Raw genomic sequence first — 26082 nt, 5'->3', positions numbered from 1 at the left:
ACTATAATCTGTCTCACTATCTTTCAATTTATTAAGCATTTAACAATTTAGTGCAATCTTTCTTAAACTCTTCCTTAAAATTTCTGCCGTTCTAACTGCGTGTAATTTGCCCAAAAATATTACTTTCTACCAGTCTTTTAGTGTGCCAACGTCACTTTATCTTTATCCGAGATAAAAACCGGTCGTTCCCAATAAAATGGATTAACGAATTGATAATCGTGACTTGACTGTACCTATGTAATAATACTTGTTACAAATATGTTTTTTGTATTACAACGCATACCTAAGGTGAGTGAGGTGATTGCACCGTTATCAGATTCTAAACCAAAAATTAAGTTCACTTTTAGGAAGCTGTATTCATAATGCTTTGAGTTGAGTATTGTTTTATTAATTAGGACTTGAAAAACAAGCATAAAAATACTCCGTCGTATTTTACAACACAAAAAATGACATTGTAAAAGCTCTGCAAGTAATTACCGAACCAAAATGTCGATGTAGATAATTTAGTCCATAAACAAAATTTTATGCTGCACCAGTAACGAGAAAAGCATGTTATGCAGATGATCGTGAACTGTTTGCACTCACTGTTTTACCGTATCGGCTAATGTCGCCACTTAATTTAATTGAGACACATTCATGACTCCTTGTCATTACCATACTAATGTAGTCTAACTGTTCTTCGCCAACGTTCGTGATTCCAGCCATGATACTTGTAAAAGATTTATTCTAGTTCATTTGACTCACACGAAAATACTAAGTATTTGATCTAAGATTAGAACATTTATCTAACGACCGAAAAGTTTCACTTAGCTGAAGACCATATTTTTAAAAGAATAAAAAAAGCTTTGATTTCAAAACCGCAAACCATCGATCTTATATTTTTACGCCTCATAAAGCAAAGCCAAACTTTCGATTTCTCAAGCACAGGTCTTAATTGAAAAAACTAATCTGGAATTTTGAAATGAGAGTCAGTACATCAAGTCCATCATCTGTACACCATATGTTTTTTCTAAGGCCTCGTGTAAAACCTGTATCGCGGAAACTCGGTTTAAAATAAACAGTGATTTACCTTGAACTTTACGGCCGTAGATTTAGCCTCAGTTTTACTCTAACGTCTAACGCTGAGGCCAGTTCTAGATTGTAAACGAGCATTCTATAATTATGCTTGTTTTTATTTTTAATAAGTGGGGCATTTTCCATATTGTATTGAGATTTAAGTAACAGGAAAATTAATAATATTGTCAATTGAATCTCGAGTTTTTTACTCTCCCTTGAAATAGTTTGTTTTAACAGCTTTGCGTCATAAAAACCACAGAGTCTCCGGCAAGCGACAATAAATGTACGCTTTTCCTTAAATGGTTTTTTCACCTCATGCGAAGATTATTTAGTTTCAAAACAATCCTTTTGTCATCCTTCAATGTCTCAATTTCTATTTATAAAATTGTTTACGTTCTGTACAATATTATTTAATTAATTAACGGCTTCAGGTGAATTGGAAAAGTCACTGGAATTCCTAACTGTCATTTTAATCAATGGTGCCGTTTTACCGTGAAAACATAAAAGCCTAATAAACTTTATATAGCCTGAACTTTACCTTCGCATTCCAAGAATTCCGATAACTTGACTAATTGAAGAAAATTACGAGGATTTATCAGCTTCGAAAAGGCTACATCTAAAAGCAATCATATGGTCAAGGAAATGGCAAATAAACAATTTGAACTTTGACATTTAAAGTTGCATTGGCACTTACACTGCATCTAAAAACTTCGGGTTATGTAAAGATAATGCGTTACATCTTTGTTCATACTAAGAATATAATTGTTTTTTCTTCCATTTATGTAGCCTTAACGACGTTTAGTTTTTGCTGTTCATACGTAACAGTGTTTTGAAGGCGCTCCAACACCAACTGTTAATAGGAAAAACTACTTGACACACAAGTTTTTTTGCTGTTAATTAATGTTTGTTGAAGAAATCGATATATTAACTAGACAGATCTCGTAAGGTTGTGGATGACGATGCAGTATGTGGCAATAGATCGACACAAATTAAGAATTTAAATTATTGACTAACACAAATACTACCTCCTTGATCTGATAGCAATAAAGTGCTAAGAATAAAGAGCTGGGTTTGATTGCACGGGTTTGTCTCAATTTTATGAGGATAACAATGTAGAAAGTTCTCATATGACCGGCATCTAGATTGCAAAAGTTTGTTGATAATAGCTAATAATAGGAGTTACCTTTTAGAGAAGACAATGGTTCGAATATTGATGCACTTCTGCCTAAACCATTAAGATAAAAAGCAGCAATAACAATAATGCATGAAGAAACAGTAGTTTTAACACACGGAACCAACAAACAAGAGCAAATCCCCGCCAACAAAGATCAAGATCAGACAGTTGTACGTGCAGAAACTCAATAATCGCGGATCAAAGGAACAAGCCCCGGCTCGAAGACTCCAGGACCAAAGGCGGAAGCTGGACGAGAATACCGGCAGGTCAATGACATCGCTGAAGTTAAGCAGACATTTGTAATGAGTTGACGTAAAAGGATGAAAGGTGGGGAACAGTTTTTGGTCTATTAGAGTGTGATGACATTGAACTAGAAGTCTTTCTGGGAACTTGTTGATAGCCTTTTGTTTTTTACCCACCCGCATGCCAGTAACAATAGCAACGAGTAAAAACCTCAGTAAAAATTAAAACATTGATTAAAGTTAAAACAATTAAAAAAATCTAGAATAGGTACTGTAGATATGATAATTATCCTAAAGTTTAGTTTCACTTTAGAGCGCTATAAAAAGAGACTTATAAACAAACATTACAAGAGCATCGAGCATTAAATAGTAACACTTTCATTCTGCAACACAAATTAACTCGAGCCGTGGAAACAAGAGCAAATGTAACGGTTGGCGTTATTGCATTACACGCATATGTTCTTGATACAGTCGGCTTTTAATGTAATCACTTGAGAATGTATGAGCATACTCAATATTAGGATCCTTCAGAAATGGATTCTGGACCCTTCTGGCAAGAGTCGACCAGGGAACATTGAAATGACTGCAGGAATCCTCGGGACTGTTAAAGGAACATAAAATAATGCAGCGAACGGAAGCTAGTAGCAACGAAACCTAGGTAAAGCAATAAATTGGTACACTAAAATTTGATATTAGACAACATAGGTGCAAATAAATGCAGCTAGCTAAGAATATCATTGCCATATTTTATGTCCCATAAGTAGGTAAGTATACCTATAGGTACTGATGTTTCCAACACTACAGGAAATGACGCCAATAAGTTTTATCGCTTTCCGAAATAGTTTCAATCGCAAATATTTCAATATTAACAAGCTACATACATGAATGTTCGAGTACACGCATATTTTAATTGGTAACTTTATCATTAATAACGGTTATTAAAACGATATCAATCCATTTGATTTATAAACGGACTAAAGTCAATTTATCTTAATTGAATTTATCAATCCCTTGATCCCGTTTTCAACCATATTTAAATGTATCGGAAAATTAAGTTAAGTTTTTCATATTTTGTAATTGAGTAGACCTACAGCAGGGATATTCAAATTAATTCATAAATAATATCACAAAAGACTATACCTAGCATATTTTTGCCGCAATTTAAAGTTCAATTTTTTTTTCTTTTTACTTCTGATAGTTAAAATGAACAAACAAGTCAGGCAATTAAGAACTTCGCACGGTTTGTGCAACCAGCTGTTTCAAACTCTGCTTCCAACGAAACATGACAAAAGGCGCGGATCGCTTCGCAAATGTCAAACTTTTTTTAAAAAGTCTTTAAAATGTACCGTAAATTCAAGTGACTGCCCAACAGCCTATGTAGCCGGGGTCAGTGATCCTCTAACTGAAAAACACTGGCCACTAAGAATAGTTTACGCTCAATTCATCGCCGAATAATTACTTGCGAGGCAACTAAATCGCTTCATTTCCCTGATGCAATAAAACTGATGCCGTTTTGTCTTTCCGAGATATTCTGTTCGATAAGGAAATCGTCAACTTAATGCTTATTGTCTCCAATCTGAATGGGTCAGACGACGCAATTACTTGTTAACTTGCTTACAGTTAAATTTTGCCATAAAGTCCTATTGTGCAAAAAGCTGGATTTGTTTTGCGAATAAGCAAGTCAATTTGTCGATTATGTATTTGTCTTTATACATAGTATTAATATTATAGCAAGAAAAAAAAGTACCTAGCGTTAAATCGTTAACTATAGTGCACAATTATTTTTGTGCAGTATTGGCTAAGTAAACGGAAAATATCTTCGATAATAGTCAAAATGCTGACACGAAATTCGTATTTCGTGTAAGCTCGTACAAAAAATGCGAACATTGAAATGTTATAATTACACACATATCAATTAAAATCATACGATAACGATACAGCTCCGAATGTCGAAACTCGCATGCGGTTTAATAATTCACGTTATTTATGTTCCAGAGATAATATCGCAAGAGAACTCGTCATAGGTGATGCCATTTGCGAGTTGTTTACTGCGGCTACTACAATATAGTATGGAGTACTCACGTCGTAGCTCCACGTGCACGACACCCCGGCGAACTTGGCGACGCAGCGGCCCAGCTCCACGTCCTCGTGCGTGGTGTACAGGTGCTTCAGGCAGTACTTCACGTGCGGCGCCACCCGCTTCAGCGTCTCCCGGGAGAACAGCACGCCAGGCCCGCCCATGCAGAAGTTCTCGTTGTAGTCCAGAGCCAACGCATCCCGCTCGTCACTTGTCCCTCGGCCAGCCTGCCCTATGAACTGAGGCTTCCTACTGTCCACCGAACGCAAGAACTCCTCTAACTTATCACCCCTCACATACACGTCGTCGTCCGCACGCATGAACCACTCGAACGCATCCCCATATTTCTCATACATGTACAGCAACATCAAGAAAGACTTCTTCTGAGGAGGATAACTGTCGTCCACATTACGCAAGGGAACTAAAGGTAAGCCCGGCGCACGCGACACTTCAGAACTGAAAAACGCGATCCGACCAGGCAAGTCCTGGCTCCAAGTTTCGTACACTGCTTTCGCTCGCGACCCTAAATATTGTTCAGCTGTCATAACACCCACGAACACTAATGTCCTGTTCGAGTTGTGAACAGTCTCATTCGGCATCAGCCCTATCAGGGCGAGGGGGTCGGGATCGGCTACCAGTTTGGCCGATTCCGGACATGCCTCTATAGTAGTCCTGGACGAGGTCCTTAAACACAACTTGAGGAATATGCCGAAGGTGACACCGAGCGCGACGCCCGCCGCCAGATGCATCCACCTGCTCCTCCGAGGCATCGTGCTAACACTGCGGATTCAATACGAGCACCCACTATTACCCGGCGTCCACATGTGTGCATTCCAGGAATAACCTTTTTATCCCTTTTTTGTTACGGCCGGGAGGGGTAGACATTAGCAGGCGGCTTTTTTGTTCGATTTTCGCTCCCATCGGTCGGGGAGCGATCACATGGCCGCGCGGAGCCGGCGAAATGTCGCGCACGAATTCGAACCCTATCACGATATCGCCGGCCTAAATATCGGTTTCGCAGATGTTATCGGCGGTGCGAGCGCGGCGAGGCGCGGCGCGTATAGAAATGCGACCCGTTCATGTTACGTTACACCGCGGCGAGCAAATCGTATCGCGCGTGGGAACAGTTCGACTCGTGCGCCGCCCGCCAACCAACTGGACCGTTCCAAAACAAAACTCAAGCAGCGGTAATTCCGAGTGTCCGCGCAGACCGTATCTTGCATTGCTTCTCTATCGCGCTCGCGGGCTCGCTGTATCTGCGTCTCAGTCGGATGGCTAATGTGGGCCGGATCGGAATGAACTTGCCCCATTCATCGCGGCATGTCTGGCCGGTGATGACAATAGACAATGCGGTGGTCGCCCATTGTCTGGTGGGTCACCGGCTCGCGGAAACTACATTTTATGACCTATTTGCAAAAGTCCGGGAACTACGCCAAATTGAAAAAAGCATAGTTCCTTTTCTTTAGCCGGTTGTAGAAATTCGCTTGATGGCAGTGTTGCAATTTATTTATGCTCCAGTGCCCCTGAAAATGTAAATCGAGTGTTGCAAATTGTTCTTTCAATGTCAATATTCAGCAGCCAAAAGTAGTTTTTCCATTTGCGTTCTAGACCACTAGCTCTTCACCAAGTTCACAAGTTTATGTCAAGTATAGTGTCAAGTGACCTATTACGCAAAATGGAACAATATAACCAAAAACCCACTTTGGTAACGCTCTTATCGCAACGTGAGAAGGGTCTTTTTGGAGCAACAGATGGATGAAAGATAGTGAGAAAATTAAAACCAGATGTGGTGTTGACTTGTAGATCATTTGCAACGTATGGGTTCTGTCTGTCGGCACTGCACTTTGTATAAAAACCCTTCCTGTTTTTGTACGTTCAGTAGCAAGAAGTCTGCACGTTTGAGACCAAATTACTGAATATGTCGGGAGTTGAAAGACAAGCACTAGTTTATTCGGGTCAGGTTTCAACAAAGTACAATGGTCATTGACTCGTAGCATTTGGCGGGTCTAGTTTTGTTATTCTAATTTGCTATGCACATAAACTATTCAGACTATCTTTTTGATAAATTGAAGACTCAATTGATGCGACGCCGAGCATCTGACATCTGGCATTACAGCAGTTAATATTTACTTACACACACATCACAACTTTTATTATTTGGTCTTCACATTCGTAGGAAAGAAGTGCAATATAGGAATATATTGTTATACCTACAATAATAAGTTTCTTACCCTCTAACTTAGGTTGGCAGTTTGGAAGTATACCCAAGCACAGATCTTATGATAAACATAGGTTTCGAACGTGGTTTCAAACTATTTGATACGGTCCTTAAGATAGTTGAGTAAAACCACAGAATGAAAATAACAATTTTTATTTATACATTTCGTTTGTGAAGCTGTAATGTATAAAATCTCCATCCGTACTACCGAAGCCTTCACTTACAATTTACTACTAGTAACGCTCTTTATACTACAAATAAATAAAAAACTTCGATTGAAATAAACTTCTTCATACTCGAGCAGACCTATTGAGGCGATGAGAACAAATTACAATAATATACAATTAGCTTCCCAGTACTTGTAATCCATCATATGCAAATATTTCTGTCGTATCGGGTCAATTGCTTCAAGGGAGCATTTATAAGCAACCCAAACACGTTTCATTGCAACAGGACCCAAGTACCTACCTATCCATGATTCGGTCAGCATCAATGATGATCCAATTTCACAATTATTCATAATCTCAAAAAAATACCAAAAATTCGAAGCGATGTCCCCAAGTGAAAATTTCTTTGTGAAGTATTCTGCACCGCGTCAATAGATTTCGCTCTAGGATATATCCATTCAATTTACATTACGCTAGAGTATTTTTATTATCTACATACAAAAATAATATATTATAAGCTTTATTAGTGAACCGCATATTAAAATTACATTTTCATACAAAGCTCTTTTAATCCAAAATCACATTTTTATTCTTGCCGTCGTAAAGAGTTTTGTATGAAAACGCGAAAAGTATCAGATATCTTTGCAACGCGTGCAGTGTGAAATAAAAAATATTTTATAAGGTCTACTTAAGTAATTAAATTAGATCTGAACAGTAAAACTACTTATTCTTGTAGCAGGACCGACTGACAGCAAAATAGGTTTATATCCAGTATGCCCATATTTTCTAAATACTTTGCTAACATCAAATATAAGTTCCTTTTTTATTATTTACGGTTGTAATGATCAAAGTCATAGATCACAGGAATCTAATAAGTAATCTTATTTTTTTGCTAATTAAATTGTGATTGCGGTTGAAATACAAAAAAAAAGGTAAAATTGCACATGTGATATTTACAATATAAACATAGTATTCATGAAAAGTACAACTCATAGTGCTTCTAGTGCATTTGAGACTCGAAGAGGGGCCAGAAAATGGCGACCGATCTTATTAAAGAATATTACAATAACAAGTATCTAATACTTTTTATTTAAAAACTTTGATAAGAAACTAAAAAGCCTGTGTGAAAAGACTAAGATTACCATCAATATCTACCTACATACATTATTGAAAATCCTGATGGAGTAATATATTTAAAAGGACGTTGTTTGTAGGTATCTATCAAACGAGAAGTAATAAAAACTAATCAGATATTACACGTACACGGGTCGATAGGCACACAACAAATGGTTATCATATAATATATCGCACGTGAACATAAATGCATGGTATTAATGGTACAATTTACTAGTTGGTAAAGGCAAGAACACATGTAGCTAACCGTTCAAATTAAATACTATCCCGAAATGTTACATGTCCTAGCCGCAAGGCCAGGTTTACACTGCACTAAAGCGCAGCGGAGTGAAGAAGTTTTTAACAACCAATAGAATTTCTTATTTAAACATCCCTTAATAACTCAGTAGTATCCTGAGCGAATTAATGACGTAATGGTTGTTTTAAAACTTCTCCGCTGTAGTTAGAGTTTAGGCCTCATTGCACTGTAAATAGAGTTAAAAGCTACATTTGAACGCGCCCTTAACAACAATAACAACAGATTACTATCGAGCCTGATAGATAAATAGATTTAAATCGACAATAAACTTAATGTATTATTAGAAAATTGTTAATACCAATTAAATAAACACAATCTGCTATCTTAATGGCGTGTCCTAATAACTAAATAGAACATTTCCGTTACTTAGATCACAATATATTGCTTTTAGATGATAAGACGATTTAGAAATATCATGTTCAATGTTTTTATAAGTACTTCCGTACAATAATATGTGGCATTACTTAGAAAAATTGGCAACAAGGAAAAACATTTGTTTTTAATGACATTACAATACGGAACTATTTTAAGTGTTAATTGTTCGATATAAGAGGTTAAACAATTCTTGTCAGCATTGGTCCAAGGATGGGTCGATGCAATCATACAAATAACATAGATTCTTAATTTCTTAGGTTGACTGATATTATGACTACTAATGTTAAACTAAAAACATTTAAAAGACATTTGTAACAAAACTTCTGCTTATCGCAATGTAGCAAAATCCGGACATAAAATGCAACAAAAATATTTTGGTGCCTGATGATTATATAAGGAAATTAAAATTGTCAGGTTAATAGTAAAACGATGTCTCTTTATCCGCCAATCTCGATAGTAATCGGTAATGTCATACGACATTAGTGCATATAATTTCGATCGCCTTGGGCGGATGATGATTGCTTTTGATTGCGTTTCCGCAACGCATCAGTTTACATTTTCTGGCTTTCGGCAGGCTATTGGTAGACTTGGTTTCACAGTTTGAAATATTGCCCTTAGTTTATTCAATAAAGTAAAAAAATAACTATTAATAATCACTGAGAGAAAGGCTTCAAACTTAATTGCCAGCAATTTTATATAACCTAGACACAATAGTTACATTAATTGTTATTATTAAATCCTTTGAATGTTCAATTAAAATTGCACAACAATTATTTTAGCAATCTAAAAATTACAAAATAACCTGCAGAATTGCTAACTGCTATCAAATAAAGGAAGGCTGAATCACATTTGACAATCACAAATCGATATTAATTGTTATTTAAAATATTTTTTATTATAATTAAAATTCCAAAGCTACTAAAATGTATTTACAAATAATTTGCCTGCGCGGCATGGTCAGTCCCACACCAAAGCTTTTCCATAAACGTCTTAACGAAATTAAAAAAGCATTAGTGTAAGTCAGACTTAACATTTTCCAAAACTATATTCAATCTCGATCACTTAGAAGTGCTAAGCCCATCTGATCAAATAATTCGAAAACTTCGTACATTTACGTGCTCCAGACTTTTGTAAGACTGCGTGTTTAGTCCAAAGTAGAACACAGGCCACACAGACGGAGGAGGTGCCATCTAAAACAAGCTTTACTACAAAGTTCGAATAAGTAAAGAAATGCAAAAAGTGACAGTGACTACACGATCAGCGTGCAGCTATCGTGGCATAATATTTCAAAAGGAAGAGCCTGGCGTTTTTATCCTAAGCAACAGCCCAGTCAATAGAATATTCATCATTCGTTATTTACTGCTTCTAATATATTAACGACATATCAATTCAAAGTTGGCAATAGTAAATTCGTGTACCATTTAAAACACTACAATATTTTTTTTATTTTTTTTAGTTTAATAATACACTATGCAAATTAATAATTTTTAGATTGACTCGGATAATCTTACTTTTTATTCATAAGAACTGTTATATTTAACAAATACTACCTGTCTGTAGTTTTGCAAAGTAAGTGAAGTAAGAAGATATTGTATAAAACTTATAAATACAAAGTTTATTGATAAATTGAATTGTGATGTTATTTATGAATTGCATCAGTCCCACCAATATATTTCTGAAGTGTGGAATCTGTCAAGCTAGGAACATGTTTCATAACGGCAAGTTTCCATGTTAGAAGACAATGCTAACCTTTTACAAGAAACTATGAGTTTTATTTATATCAACTACGATATATTCAAATGCATCATATAGTCCAAGCACTTTTAACTGACGTTGACCAACCAGTATTAAAACTTCTTGCGTATATCCAACCAACCTCATTTTAAGGGTCCATAACCTTCTGGAATCTCTTAAACATTCGGCATAAATCTATGACCTATGTAGTGTCAGTAGTCACATATTATCCTGTTCAAATCTTTGCTTAGCCGCCATTTTCTGCCAGCCACAGCCTGACTTAACGAAGCAATTATCCTTGCATTATTTCGAACAAAATACATTTTTCTTACGACTTTTCGAGTCTTCTTACGTATATTCGGGAGTTATATCTTACGGTACGAGCTCGTCCAAAGCTTTGTCCCTGTTAAATTCGTGTTTAGCCAACGCTGCGGACACCTTGCCCTCTGGGAAACCAAGGTCCATGAGGTCGCCAAGTATTAATAGACTTTCGATCACCTGGAATTTGACAAAAAAAAATATGGATAAGTTAAAATTCTTACAGGAAATCTTAGTAGGGCATCGAAAGTACCTATGGATTGACGAAAAGGGTAAACAAGCTTGCGGTAGCACGTGGGCCACCCAAAAATTTCAAAACTATACTTAATTGTTTAATTTTCTTATTGATTTCAACCAAACACGTAATTCCCATTGAATCGGGCAGGCTTCACCTCACTATATTCGCGCTCTTTTGTTTTATGATCACACTGCATCGGGAAATAGGGATCCATCAGGAAACATTCAAAAACAAGCTCTATTGCATTGTAATAGGAAAGATAACTCCTTGTCATCATATTATTTGACCAAATGACGTTGCAAGCCACTAACTTGTTAAGATAAACACTGCTATCAGGCTCGGAACAAACTTAAATTATTAGGAACTATTGGAGTACTTCTTAGCCACTAATTATAATCACAGACTGGAAGCCCCAAAAACGAGCTGCTTTTTGACTAAGTCTGGCTTTGCTAGACGACCATGTGCCCTTCAGTTAAGGTTTAGATTACAGTGTAGTATTTTTTTGTATGTAATAGGTATGTCTTATGAACATGAGTGTAATATGTAATGATTAAGGGTATACAAAAATATCTTATCTATCCACTGATTTAGACTAGTACGGGTCCAGAAAATCGGAATAACGATCGAGCGATTTAAAGTGAAGGAAAATGAGATTAAGTTCGCCTCAAGAGCTCCTTTTGATAAAGCCAGGCTTTTATTATTTTATAGGAAGAGAGATATTTTATTAGACACTGTATGAAAAACGCAATTCTTGTATTTGAACGAAGTCTGGACTGCGACGGACAAAATCTGTCTGCAGTGGGTGAGTCAAATTAATTACCTACTGAGAAATACGACCTCTCGATCGAAGTAACATTGAAATCAAGGTCTAAGATGCCGAACTATATTATTTAGATTTACATTATATACTACATTATTTATTTTATGTAGCTACATACTAGAATAGCACTAACATGCATGAAAATAAATAACTACTTACTTACTATCAGCTATTCGTCTTAAATAAAACCTCCCACAGTTGAAGTTAAAGATATTATTTGGGACTTTTGTGCCTAAACAATTGATTCACAAACCAGCCGATTACGTAAACAACTGTTGGAGAAATTGTCCCTAAGTATAAACATCTTATTATTTAGAAAAGAGTCTAATGCTAAAGCAATATTCAGAATAAAAAACGTTTTGACATTAACGTCAATTCACTGCATGAAGAAATATTTTTAATAAAACTCACCTTCTTATCATTATCACCTACTAGGGTACATACCCTAGCTACCCTGTCAAGTGGAAAACCCATTCCATGAATCTTCCTACACATATCCTGCAACTTCAATGGCAGCTTTTCAAACGGATTTGGCAAATTCTCTGTTTTCCTCCTCGTCCTCTTCTCTTCTTTCTTACTATCACTGGTAGCTGGCACTGCTACCTGAGGACTTTGGTTCTTAGGAGCTGGACTAGCATTATATGACCTCTCACTCATCCGCAGTTTAGTCAACTCTTCATTTAGTTCTCTAACTATATCTGGTACACTCCTAGACCGAGACTTTATAGTAGGTAGTGGCCCAGTCGGTGCTGGTGTTTGTTCTGTGACCTCATTGGGCACAACTGCTTGATATTGTTCTGAGGCATTACCAGGCTGGTACGGAACAGGAACGTGAGAGTACTGGTAATAGAAGGGCTGTGGAATGTATGTAGAACCATTTGACAAAGTACTGATATCCCCTGACGTTGTCGGCAATTGAGTTCCATAATACTGCTCTACACCCGTGTATGGGTTAGGAGGAACATAATATTGATAGTTATGCATGTACATATTGTTGGGATCATTCTCTGGGGGGATGTAGTAGCCATTTGATACAGGATAATGTTGTGGAGAACCATACATCATATTGGTATTCTGAAGTGGCTGTTCTAAATATGTAGCAGGTAAATATGTGACACCATCTACAAGTTGTTGGGATCCACAGTTAGGAATGGTGTAACCTGGGTCTGGAACATAACTAGGCTGGGGGTGACAGCTTGTTGATGAATCCTTCTGACCCTGCAACACTTGTGCAAGCAACTCCATGTCATTTATAGTCTTAAGCTCCACATTATCAAATGGACTGGATGTATCATTCTCAAAATCTCTAAATGTTAGTGTGTCTATGTTAGGGTTGTGTGATATTCTAGTAATCTTTGTGTGTAACTTCAATGTCTGCAGTGGGTCAGGGTCATCCAGCAGGCTGTTCTCCTGGTGATGAGCCTTCACCTGTATGGGCTGCAGTATGTTCAGCTGTGAGTCAGTGGCGATGCTAGTGGAGGGGTAGTTAATGTTACAAGACGCATCAGCTTGCTCTGTGTTTACTTTAGCAGTGTTATCACAGTGTTTGTCAGCTCTCTCGTCGGGCGAGAGCGGGCTTATCTCGTCAGTGCTGGGGTAGGACACCTCGGACACGCTGAGCTGCTTGAGACGCTCCTCGTCCTCTGCGGCGGCTATCGCGTCCAGGCGCTTCTGCTCCGCCTCCTGCAGCAGCTGGAGACGATGCCGCCTCTCATTCTTCTTCGTCTCTTTTGCAGTTCTAAGCTCTTTGAGTTTAGCGAGGACGTTCTTCTCGAACGTACACGAGTAATTAGCGCTGTCCACGACATTCTGTGCTCTAATTGGACATTCGTTTACAGTATAAGGTAAATCAAATCGGAGCGGTCGTTTATACTTTTCTGATATTTTAACGGGCACACCGTCCATAAAATCCCCGAAATGTGACATATCAACGCACTGCACCGCCGAGATAACGATGATTATCAAACAATGAGAAAGCAGAGTTTGTTTCTTTTAACACTTTTAAGGTTACATAGTCCCCATTCAACGTCATCACTCAGTAAATAGATTTTATGATAGGTATAATAATTGCACAGATTCCGAGATGCCTTCCATTATCACTACACACGAATTTTAACGGGAAAATATATTATTTTTGTGCGTAATTTTATTATTTTTACGTGTGTCTCACAAATTCTTATGTCAAACAGCTTGCACAGTATAATAAAAATAAATACTTTAGACATTTATTTTGAAAGAGAGAGATAGCATCATACAATGTGTGCTTGTGAGACAGAGATACACAACTAAAATCCTCAAGATATAACTTTCTGTGAATGGAACGCAAGCAATGTCACTGTCAAAAAATTATTATTGCAAAGGGAAAAAATAAATTAAAAGAAATAACGTCATGTGACTTAGTATTTCTGTGATATCATTTATTTTCTGCATGTCTAAATTTTTTCGTAACATAAGCAGTAATTAGGTGAATGCGGTAAGACGGCAGACATAATTTATAAATTTTTATGACTGGCTTAAAATGGAACATCAGAATTTGAAGTAGAAAAAAGTAAAATCACGTGTACTACTTCACTCAAAGCCGTCAGATGTCGCTAGTGTTGCTCCCTAAAGTCATGGCGGATCTTCCTCATTAGATTTTACAGATTTGCCATAATTCGTGGGTAGATTTATTATTACCGGCGTCGAAATAATTATAGCTAGTTTTGTTCACACAGTGGGAGGCAAGCGACACGTTATTATCGACACAATTGAAGGCCGGAAGCTATCGAATCGGAAAAAACTTCCCACTCGACGATCGTCTCGAATTTCGGCGTACTCAAGATAAATAGAATCACTCGATTTCGACGTCGCACCATACTCTAATTAATTTACTACGCCTACTATGACGCAATAGTCGCCCGCCACGCCGGACGCCATCGGATTTAACGGTCGAAATACAGGTCGGTATGCTAAAAACTTATGTCTATAATTCGCCGGTGAACGTCGCTCATACATAACCTGGTCAGCCGGCAGGGTATAGAGGCGGACATGAACGAGGGCGCGCCGATGATGTATCACGGGAGCGGGGCGTTCGGGGGGCCGGGGCAGATGTTCATGATGGGCGGGCAGGAGCGCGCCCCGCGCCACTACCCGCTGGACGGGCTGCAGAGCCTGGGCGCGGGCTCGCCGGCCGCCCACGCCACGCCGCGCCGCTGGCAGCCTCGCCGCGACCGCCACCCCAGCGCCAAGGCCGCGGGGGACAACACAGCCTTTGGCTATGACTCGGATGACTCCAGCCTCTCCAGCAATGCCTCTGGCTCCAACAAGTCCGGAGAGAAAGGTAAGACCCATAATTATTTCCATAACAATCATAGTTACTGTATCCTCAACGCCTATATTGTAGTGGGAAAAATATCTCCCAAAAATCTTGATCCAATTTGAATTTCAGGAAGGGTAACAGTTTTTATATTATTATTATACTACCCTCATAAGTCATAACATTATTTTCTAAATTCTCCACCAATGTCCCACAAATCCAAACCAGTTACGTTCTAAAATTTGTTAAGTGAAGTGATGCAGATAACACTTTCCTTCAATTTGTGTGTAAACATTTGTTAAGATGGCTAAGAATTAATAAGCCGGACACGTGATTGTAAACAGTAAATTAAGTTTAGATTATAGTCAGATGTAAATATTGGGCTTACAAGTGCTAAAAAACTTCATTCATCAACAAAGCATCATTTTTGAAATAGCAAAAAGCATTATTTTCTGCCTTTTGTTATTTATTTTAGAAGTGAGGGTGACGGTAAAAAAATGTGTAAGTCTGATTATAAATTAGTAAATAAAACTAAGCATGTTAATTAAAACGCTAGAACATTTCATAGTATTGTGTGATTTGCCAAGGTATGAGTAATGTATTGAAATATGCAACTGCTATTTTTTTCTACATTTATCACTAGTACTTTATCATGATGTTAAGATATGAAGGTAGGTGACCAAGTAATGTTAAATGAAAGTGGAAAGTCATGCCTTGTATCTATTAAGTACGCTGTGGATGTTCAAATATTTTCTATGGATTTGTTAATTTCAAATTAACAAATCCATAGAAAATTAGTAAGTGAATAAACAGGAAGTTATGTAGTAGAATATTGTAGAATCATGTTAATTGGGATGGGCAAAAAGTATATTTTCTTCTTAGGACAGTAGGTGTTGGAAACAGCTGAATAGATAGATATGTGCAGTTTTTAAAGCACATTGTCTAACTAAAGAGTATCCTTCACAAAGTGGGCCAGTTGTTGCTAATTGGTCGCAACACGCGACTTCTCACGCGCCACACATTTTATTTTTAATCTTTATTTCTCAATTTCCCGGCGCCAAAACTACATGCGTAGTTTAGTTACAAACTAAAAACGTGATTTGATAACAGACTTAAATATTATTCCCTCGCGAGCAATTAATATCTCACGGATTGTACGTAAGCTTCTCCTAAATTGCGCGAGAAAATGACAACAACCAGTTCACACTAGTTACGCTCACACGTTTAAAAATAAAGGGGACAACATGTAAACAAGTTTATTGTTGCCTAAAACATTCTTATAAAGCTGTGATGTCGTAACCATAGGCGCTCCTGTTTACACTTTCGCACGCGTAAATCTACACCTACATTTCGTAGACCCAGAATAAAAACCCATTGTAGACACATTTTCTGGTGCGTCGTTATATTTAGATGCTTGAAATACTTTTAACTCGACGCTATCACTTTATGCTTTATTGCACATACATAAAGGTTGACAATCGTCTGCCGTGTGCTTAGTTATCGTTAACTTTGAATATTAGATAACATTGTAAATAATATCTAAATGATTTCGCCTTGAGAACGTCAGAGATAAGTAAATAGATCGGTGTGAATCTCTCGAGAAGCTGTTGGTACAGATACGATGTGAGGGAAATAGAAAAATAGCGCGCAGTCAGTTTATCCCGTTCCATTTGCACTCATGAGCGACTGGGGCAATGACGCGCTAAATCTAAAGCATGCCTACGTTTGCACACCTTATATTTTATTTCTATGACGTAAAAGGTGTTTTTATAGCACGTTTTGTGCTAATCGTCCTCCTAAAACGCTATCTTTAGAAAACTGTTTTCCTTACTACCCTCAATCTTGATTATATTCTAAACTTAAGTCGGAAATCACGACTTTAATGAGAAAACAGGTTTTGTTTCAACAAAAGAAATATGCATGCATAGCTATATCGTAAACTATTGAAGAAACAACTGCGCATTACAATCGCGATATAATTTTACGTAAGACTCGAAAAACTAAAAGATATTGAATTGAACGCTCCCTCGACTGGAGTTGAGTTGTTCTCGTTGGTAAATAGAACGAGAAAACATCATTACTTCGCTTGACGACCCAAATAACAGCTGCGAAGTATCCGCTTTCATAGAACGGATCGCCCGTTCAATTTCCAAATTAGCATAAAAATCTAAACAGTGGCGTTAATCCGTGTGGTGCGCGAATACAATTATACATTATTTTCAGGCGTTTCGTGGGTGCTTGTTATAAATACGAAATTACCACTTTTCTACACAAATCTGCAATCTAACAATTCGAAATTCCGAATTTCTTATTGCACATCTATCTATGCATATTTGGAGTGGTTATAACTTCTGTACGGTTCTGTACCAGAATGTCATTATTTCAATTTCAGAACTAAATTGTAAAACATCAAAACTTCACGATCATTTGCCAGATAATCCGTGTAATAACAATGCTGAAAAGCTTTGTCACAAGGAATCTATCGGTCAAGGTTAAAATATAGAATAGTGCTCAAAATAAGATTTACAATATAGACTCTACAACTTTTCAAGGTTTTCACACATTGCATACAACTACGCAAAAGCTTGTGTCTTCCCTCTAAAAATAGGCAAAATAAAACGACGTATTGAATAGTATGACTATTTTGAAATGATTACTCGTAGAATGTGAGTAGGTACCTGGTGTGACACATAGATTACGCGAACACTGAAATAATGTTGTAATTGCGAATGTTCTCGAATAATGCGCATTACCATTGATGCGTCAAATGCATCAAATATGCAGTATTCTCGCTCAGCTGATATAAAGTGAGAAGTCCCCAAGATGCCTTGTGAATTAGACGTTAGCTCAAAAGGTAAGCACACAGCAATAATATGGATGTTGAAACACCGTCCGTTTTCGAGCTATACAGGAACTCAATCATTCGAGCATTTTAATCATGCTAAATTATATTACATACAAAATAATGCTACGGTAGGTATGACCCCGTGTTTATAGTAAGAAAAATTTAAGGTGAATGACAAACGAACACTTGGTTTACTGTTTGTTTTTGTTCCTTCAATACTTTTACTCAAGTTATTTCTTTTTTACATGACAATTCTGAACAAAGTGTAATATGTGTAAATAAAATTATAGATGTCAGCGTAAACCTGAAAAAATCCGTAGCAAACATGATTATCGCCACTCCACTAACGTTCAATAATTACCGTTACCAGGCCGGTTTTATTCGGTTATACTAAATCCATTAGCAAAAATATATTTTCTTTATACATTGCGCATTACATTGCATGTGTTTGATGTGAAGAAGCAAAAATCGTCCCACAATTTTTTGTTCTTGCACAAATCTTGATCAGACTACTTTTGAATTTCTGCAGTTGACTTGATGTTACTATTATGCTTGTAGCTCGTGGCTAAGTAACAGCCACCTAGATCGATCAATCATGATGCTAAGCAACGCTTGGTAGTTGGGTAACGGCTAGGCAGATGATGATGATACTTGTATGGGTCTTATGGCGATCGCCATCGATATAACAAGCTTAAACTAAATATTTTTAAAGGCCTGCCTCATCTACTTTACCTACTTGGCGCAATTTGCGAGGCAATTCTTAGTCAGGGTTCAACCAGACGGTACTAGTAGTTATTAGGGTATCCTATTTCTTGTAATTCAATTACCAGTTGACTCAGTTAACATTTTCATAAACAGGTAATTTCAACATTCTTTGCGAGTAAGATTGTACCTTAAGCTTCAACTGTCAAATATGTACTACCTCCTCTCTCCCTGCAACATCATTATAGATGGCAGGTCAAGCAATCTTACCCGAGGGTAGCAAATTTATAAACAAATTGTCGAACAAGATTTCTGACGGTGGGCAACTGCTATGTATAGGAGTTCATATTAAGTTTGTAGGTACATCTGCGAGCTGACCATAAACAGACTGAAAACAGAACTAAACAAAATTGCAAGGAATCTGACAAGTAGTCCCGTGTCACACATCCAATAAGTTCCCAATACAATAAGTAAGGTTGTGTGTTTCCGTGCAGGTGAGGAGTCGTCCCGCAGCTCGGAGCGCGCGGCGGGCTCGCAGTTCGGCGCGTACGGGCAGGTGCGCGAGTGGCGCGGGCGCCGCGGCCGGGACGCGCGGCCGCAGCGTCGCATCGCGCCCGAGCGCTACCTCAACGGCTCCTACCCCTTCCAGGTCAAGTTCACGCCCGACGACTTGCTCAATGGTGAGTACTACACTAGCGTTGCTAGGCAACCTTTAATTGCTTTCTGACAGATTTGACACTTCTTTAAATTACTCAAAGTTTTTGATTACCCATAGTAGGTAGATAATTAAGCTGAACTGGATGAGTAAAATGAAATATTTATGTGAGGGTAAGGGTTAATTTTCTAAATAAAAAGTACTATTTTTATTTTAGCCAAAAAATATAGCTGAACTGTTCGTGACTGATGAATGTCGATGATGATCTGCGACAAAAGCGATTAGGTCTAAAATACTAAAACAAAATGGCGATAAAACTGATTTTTAAAATTTATACCATCGACACAAGGCATTTTGGTTGTTAATTTCATAAAACGATGTTATTTGCACAAATGTATTGAAATTGTAAATTTAAACGCGTTGCAAACAATGAAAATAATAGTATGTACAAATAAGTTTAATTGCAAGTATTATGGTGAGGTGCATATGTATGTTATAATAATATTTGATCTTGGCGATAAGTTGATCAAAACAAGATAATGACATGACAGTTTGGGTTCAAGGATCTTTATTAATTGGCTGGCGTTTGATTTATAATGTTAAAAATATTAACAGATGAGGACCATAATTTTCTGACCCAGTCACTTTAAAAAATATATATTATTTTCTTTGTATGACAGGAATTAAGTAATTCATATGTTTAGGTTCAAAATGGGACACATTGTCTCAAGAGATTTGGGACAAGTTCATAAAGTCACAACAAACAGAAGAAACCTTCAGAAAGAAAATGAACCTTTGGAGATATCTCTTCATCACAATCAAGGTAGGTTTAGCAGCTTTCCGATTGATAAATTATGTTTTTCTTTATTGATGTTTCGCTATTTCATGTCAGTAGAATTTACACCTCTACCGGGAACAATCAACTAATTATTTTTACTGTAGAAAAGTGTACCTTTGGATACCTTCAATACTTTGTATAAAATCCATGAGGTACTATTGTAACAATGAATTGTTGATGACACAGAGTGTGAGTTGACTTGCACTAATTATGTTGATTATGCGAGTGATATAACTAAACGTTGTGTGCAGACGATATTCCCTCGGTACGGGCTGTACGTGGTGGGGTCGACGATGTCGGGCTTCGGGCTGGACTCGTCCGACATGGACCTGTGCCTGTACGTGCGGCCCATGGACGAGCCCGACCCACGCTCCAATGCGCTGCTGCACCTCAACTACATACTCAGCTATATACGCAGCTTCGATCCCAGTGAGTATTTTAACCACGGACCAACGAAACATCGCCGGAGATGCCATACGGAAGGTAGGTCAGCCGCCTTCTCGTAGCTCAAGTAACGTGCGGTCGGCGTTCGGCTTCCTTTTTAAATCAAAACCAATCTGTCAAAGATTGATCTTCTTCTTGGTTCCTGTGGAATTGAAAGACGATATTGAGTAAATTTTGTGTTTTCCAGATGCCGAGCTGATACAGGCGAAGGTCCCGATCCTGAAGTTCCGCGACTCGCGTAACGGCCTGCAAGTGGACCTCAACTGCAACAATGTCGTCGGCATCCGGAATACTAACCTGCTACACTGTTACTCAAGACGTGAGTATCGATATTGTTTCAAGCAATTAACATCATGGTGATTTTTTACCACGGGACATTAAAACTTATCAAATAGGGTATGACATATACGATTTCCCTTCTACTTTGTTATTTGTTGAATGTAACTAGCGAGTAACGTTATATCTCGTGTGTGGCAGTGGACTGGCGCGTGCGGCCGCTGGTGGCGCTGACCAAGCTGTGGGCGCAGGCGCACGACATCAACGACGCGCGCCACCGCACGCTGTCCTCCTACTCCCTCACCCTCATGGTCATCCACTTCCTGCAGTGTGAGTAGCTGCCTGTGTGAGTGTGTGTGTCCACTGTGCTAGTACTGACCTGCCTCCTCCCGCAGGCGGCACGCAGCCCGCGATACTGCCGCGCGCGAGCGAGGCGAGCGAGGCGCGGCGCCAGCACAACCGCACGACGCTGGCGGAGCTGTTCCTGCACATGCTGCGCTACTACGCGGACTTCCCGTACGACAAGATGGCGGTGTCGGTGCGGGCGGGGGCCCGGGTGCCGGTGGCGGCCTGCCGGGCGGCGCGGGCCCACAAGAACGACCCGCACCAGTGGAAGCTGCTGTGCGTGGAGGAGCCCTTCGACCTCACCAACACGGCGCGGTCGGTGTACGACCCCGACTCCTTCGACAAGATCGTCAGCACGTTCCGCGAGTCGGCCGCGCGGCTGGCGGCCGGCCTGCGCCTGGCCGACGCCTGGCCGCAGCGATGATACCGGCCGCCGGCGCCTAGACCTACTGCCTACTATAAATGTGCCACTATGAAAATTATATGTTTACATTCCATAGTGCCATGTTGTATTTATTAGTTATTTTCGCTTCGTTTTGAGGTGGACTTTTTATTGAAACGACCGTTGTATCGCTGCTTATGTCGAAGTGCCGCTCAGCCAGCACGGCCGGACTCCGGCGGCCCAGTGCTCTGCAGCCGAACGTGACGCCCAGCCCTACACAATGTACAAAAGCCAACATGCAGCTTTTGACATTTTCATTTGCTTATTCATTGATCTCAATTACTTAAAGTTCTGTTTTATTATGTTATAGTGCAAGCTAGTGTTATTATTTCTTTAGCCACTTTGTAATAGCCTTCTATTGTAAGCCCAGTGCTCAATTCGGACCAAAGTTAAGTGAAAATAGATTTATTATAAACTTGTACTCACATGTAAATGTATTTGTTGTTACAATACAAATTGCACCTCAAAACTAATGTTGGACGAAGGAAGAGCGCTGAGCGAGGCCGCCGCGACGCTGTGACGCCAGCTCGGCGGCCGCGGCGTCGCGGCGGCGGCCGGCGCCACACAAATTAGCAGTAGCCAGGCATCGCCGACAAGACTGAGCCTAGACTCTAGTACCCGTGTAGTAGTCATGTTCACTAGTCGATAGTCCTTCAGTTCTGTTACACGATACGAGCGTCGCAATACAAGTCATTACGCTGCCTCGACAAAAAGGCGTCCTATTCGTTTTTAAATATTTATTATTGTTTATTTATAAGTTATTTAATACATGTAAATAGTAAGAAATAAAAAAATACATAAATATTCATTTTAGGGTCGTGTATGGTTTTTATGTAAATAGTATTTTTGTGATGAGGAAAGAGTAAATGACAAAAAAATATATATTATATAGAGTAATATAACGATATGCATGCTTTGCGTGGAGGGAGCCAGGACCCGGCCACGCGACGCATATGTGGGAGAGCGTGCGATGGGAGAAGACAAATTCCCTGTGATAATATACGAAACTAAATTATATTGTGAATGTGTACAGTGTTTGATGTTGAAGTAATCGTTTAAAGGTGCTACTATTAGATGTTACGCTCCGAGGCGACGGTTGCAGCTCAATGCCGCGGCTGCGCGGACCCCGCTCGGCAGTCCGCCGCAGCGGAGCTCGCGCAGCCACATCGATTCGTTTGCAAGTTCAGACGAACGCGTAAAACTTAAATAATGGTGCTATAAGATTGTGTTGCCTTATATTTGGCGCTGGGCTATGCTTTATATACGATGTGATGATACAGTTGCTAGATACCATAAGATTATTGAAGGCTTTCCTAAGAGGACACAGAAGTTTTATACGATATATTTACACATTGTTTGCTTTTGACTTGTAATATAAGGAGTGTCAAATATAAAGATCGTTCGACTGAAATAATAACACACATACGTCCAACGAATATTTCCAAGTCTTGTCAAATTACTGCTATATGCCTTCTATAATCTTTCATGCCACATAGTCTTATAATAATTATTTACATGTTGTTAGACATGTTAACTTATCTCAAATTGAGAAACGCTTGAAAACTATTCTTTGTTATGTATGTATAATGTTAAATATAAAGATATCTAGCATTACGACTAGATTGCGTCAAAATTGTTTTTACCATTTCACTATTGTCATTTTTCACGCGTAAAATGAATAGAAATGAGTAAAATTGTATTTTGATGCTTTCTTGTTGATAAAAGTTGTACGCGATTAGCAGAATTCCTATTATAATATGTGAGGATACTAACAATGCATATCTTTAAAGTAATACAAAAGATTGTATAAAATATAACTTACACACTTAGGAATTCTGTCCCTCTGAGGGGTGCGACGTCGCCAGATCACATTGATGAACTGAACATACTTTATTATTATGAAATTCACTTTTTTTATTTATGTGGGCCACAGTTTTACAGCCTTTTATTTTACGCATGAACTCGAATCGAAATTCTGTTGTTTATTAAAGTACATATATTTCTACATTTTTGAAAAATAATTTTAGTCGAATAAATTAGTCGTTAGATCACATGTTAGCTTATTGTTCTGGTTAAGATTCGGCATCTACCGATATGTTTTCATCGATGCCTCGTAATAATTGTTTCGTTATGTTTACAATAGCTAGCTCCTAGAATTAAATCTAGACTAGAAATTGTTAAGTTTTGTTTTTTAATTTTATTTAATTGTAAATTTTCACCATCAGGACGTTGTCCCTCATAGCCCGAAGCACTCACAATTTGATGTATTACTAAACACCTGGCATTTTATATCGCGTTACGTATAAGTTTTATAAAGATTTTACATAAGAGGCACTTGGCCGAGCTGAATAATTAAAGTACAATAAATAATTTTTAAAAACAAGTTATATATAAGAAAACTGATTAGAGTTATAAATAAAAGTGTCTCTCAAAACAGTTTAATTTTTTGAAAAGTTATAAAAAAATTCGACACTCAATTGAAAGAACAAAAAAAATATAAAATTGAACTCCCAAAAAAATAAAACCAAAAAAAAAACAAAAAAATACAAAAAATTATAAAAAAACGAAAAAAAAATATAAAAAAGTGTAAAATTCTGAGAAAAAATTATTTTTATTTGACAATTTAAATTTATCGCATGTTTAGTTGGCTTCCACCTGCCTCTTATAACTGTTTTTAAACATGTTTAAATCAATGTTTATGTATGATTATTTTTATGCATTTCTCTCAAATATTTCTAGAACATTACCTTTGGAGTTGTTTTGAAAAAAAACTAACTTCCGAAGATACTAATAGTTTACCCCAATTATTTATTTCGAAGCAGTAAAGTAATAAACAATTGGCCACTAAATCTGATGTAAGCTGTAAATAAAAATGAATCATTTCATAATTCCAATAATTGCGCAAGAGTTTAAGTTCCCTTTCGTAGCCTTCACGCCAGGCAACTCTTGTGTAAAATGGTGACAGACTGATAAATTATGGAATCAGGCGTTACTTTGCAGAAATCCATAACTTAAAATGTTAAGAAATATGTGTAGCGTTCATTCCGTTAGATAACTTTGCGGATTCTCGCGGAGTTAACGCTATATATTTTTTTTTACATTTTATGGTTACAGGCTGTTCAATCTCTTAGTTACACATTGTGGATTTTGTGAGTTATGCCAATTGGAATTTAATGGCAAATAACCATTAATCTACCTCTTTAATAACTCTTGGCTGTAGAAACTCGCTAGGTAGAATCAACACCTACATATGTAACACTACAAGAATCAGAATTATGTTAATCCAACTTAGTATATTTTCCTAAAGATTTATTGAAACCTACGTTAAATAGTCTGATACAAACTAACTAAAAAACCTTAACTTTCCGGATTATACGCAGGTTTCAGTCATTTCTTTAGACATGTAACTTTATGCCGACTGGTAGTTGTTCGGCACTGCATTGTCGGCGCGACGGTCAGCGTCACCACACACTATTGTTATACTACGGGCTATATTTGGACTATTGTAAACATCACTGCCATGTTCACGTCCTATATTTGTAAAGATTGGCAGTTCCATATTTATTGATTGAATAGATAATAATGTTGTTCATTTATAAGGTGTTATTTGATCTTGATCTCCTTGGCAGTATTTCCAATCTAAATTCTCGCTTAGCCCTAGATCCGTTGAATTTGTTACAAAATTTAAGTTAACTGTATATCTTACATGTACTTAATTCTTTTCAATTGTATTTGTGGTTCAAAGGAATAAAATGCAAATTGATCGTCCTGAATTTACAATCACTTGTTTCCATTAGTTAAAATATATGTATTGATGATATAAAGTAGTATACTATTGTAATTATCTGTATAGTGTGACCATGTAATATATTTTCGTCTCTTAATGGCCTCTTTTTTGTAAAGATATATATTTTGTCGCGTTTTTGACAACTTTAGCCTTGTGTTGCATTTTATTTTTATTGAACACAAGCAAGATTTTTATCTCCATATTGTACAAAGAAATTATTGTAAAGAAATATTCTGTAATAGTTAAATATATACAACTGCCAAACGAATGTGTTTTACTGAAATAAACCATGAGTCTTAACCACAGCTGCCATGATAATATCATACCAAATCTGAATAGGTGCTCAATATCTTTGTACTGATGAAACCTGGCTAAGTGGTACTTCAAGGGACCTGGGGCCCGATTCTCCTAATTTTACTTAAGCGATATACGATTCACGTTCGACTCAATTACGATTGAAGCGTATGTGGCATTCCGCTATTTTTTCTTTGAAATAAACGTTTTTATCCTTTATTTCAAATATCGTTTTTATAAGAGCCCGATTCTTGTAAATTTTTTGTGTGTCTGTATGTTCGTTATGGAAACAAAAACCGGATGTTGAT

The 26082-nt window shown here is 37.8% G+C and overlaps 3 protein-coding genes across 4 annotated transcripts in view; 1 reads left to right on the top strand and 2 right to left on the bottom strand.

Moving 5' to 3' along the window:
• LOC110381968 (chondroitin sulfate synthase 1) overlaps positions 1 to 5722 on the bottom strand; it is a 50773-nt gene extending 45051 nt beyond the window's left edge. The window contains exon 1 of the mRNA XM_021342412.3: positions 4555 to 5722. Within this exon, the coding sequence (XP_021198087.3) occupies positions 4555 to 5319 (765 nt within the window). The 5' untranslated portion in view covers positions 5320 to 5722. The remainder of the gene's footprint in view (positions 1 to 4554) is intronic.
• Positions 5723 to 6904: 1182 nt separating this feature from the next.
• On the bottom strand, positions 6905 to 14076 carry LOC110381970 (uncharacterized). Its single transcript, XM_021342414.3, has 2 exons — positions 12263 to 14076; positions 6905 to 10973 (listed from the first exon to the last, which is right to left on the bottom strand). Exons 1-2 carry the CDS (start codon positions 13775 to 13777, stop codon positions 10848 to 10850), a joined length of 1641 nt encoding a protein of 546 aa, XP_021198089.3. The 5' UTR covers positions 13778 to 14076; the 3' UTR covers positions 6905 to 10847.
• Positions 14077 to 14392: 316 nt separating this feature from the next.
• Positions 14393 to 25744, top strand: LOC110381971 (poly(A) RNA polymerase gld-2 homolog A). Of its 2 annotated transcripts, XM_021342416.3 has the most exons (8): positions 14393 to 14790; positions 14864 to 15170; positions 19188 to 19373; positions 20053 to 20171; positions 20438 to 20615; positions 20818 to 20949; positions 21108 to 21236; positions 21302 to 25744. In XM_021342416.3, exons 2-8 carry the CDS (start codon positions 14879 to 14881, stop codon positions 21673 to 21675), a joined length of 1410 nt encoding a protein of 469 aa, XP_021198091.1. In that variant the 5' UTR covers positions 14393 to 14790; positions 14864 to 14878; the 3' UTR covers positions 21676 to 25744. The 2 variants fall into 2 exon arrangements, with proteins under 2 accessions (XP_021198091.1, XP_049702089.1); XM_049846132.2 differs by lacking the exons at positions 14393 to 14790; positions 14864 to 15170 and adding an exon at positions 17692 to 18000.
• Positions 25745 to 26082: the final 338 nt, after the last annotated feature.

The sequence above is a fragment of the Helicoverpa armigera genome, chromosome 17, assembly GCF_030705265.1.
Source record: "Helicoverpa armigera isolate CAAS_96S chromosome 17, ASM3070526v1, whole genome shotgun sequence".
Classification (NCBI taxonomy): Eukaryota; Metazoa; Arthropoda; class Insecta; order Lepidoptera; family Noctuidae; genus Helicoverpa; species Helicoverpa armigera.
Note: the sequence above shows the minus strand (reverse complement) of the source record. Positions and strands in the feature narration are given on the sequence as shown.

What these genes read in the sequence shown, in the direction of transcription:
- LOC110381970 (XM_021342414.3), bottom strand. Translation starts at nt 13,777, where the DNA reads ATGTCACATTTCGGGGATTTTATGGACGGTGTGCCCGTTAAAATATCA. An exon ending in TAGGTGATAATGATAAGAAG is followed by an intron (nt 10,974 to 12,262) that starts GTGAGTTTTATT and finishes GTCAAATTCCAG; the next exon opens with GTGATCGAAAGTCTATTAAT.
- LOC110381971 (XM_021342416.3), top strand. Translation starts at nt 14,879, where the DNA reads ATGAACGAGGGCGCGCCGATGATGTATCACGGGAGCGGGGCGTTCGGG. An exon ending in CAACAAGTCCGGAGAGAAAG is followed by an intron (nt 15,171 to 19,187) that starts GTAAGACCCATA and finishes GTTTCCGTGCAG; the next exon opens with GTGAGGAGTCGTCCCGCAGC. An exon ending in GGTCATCCACTTCCTGCAGT is followed by an intron (nt 21,237 to 21,301) that starts GTGAGTAGCTGC and finishes CTCCTCCCGCAG; the next exon opens with GCGGCACGCAGCCCGCGATA.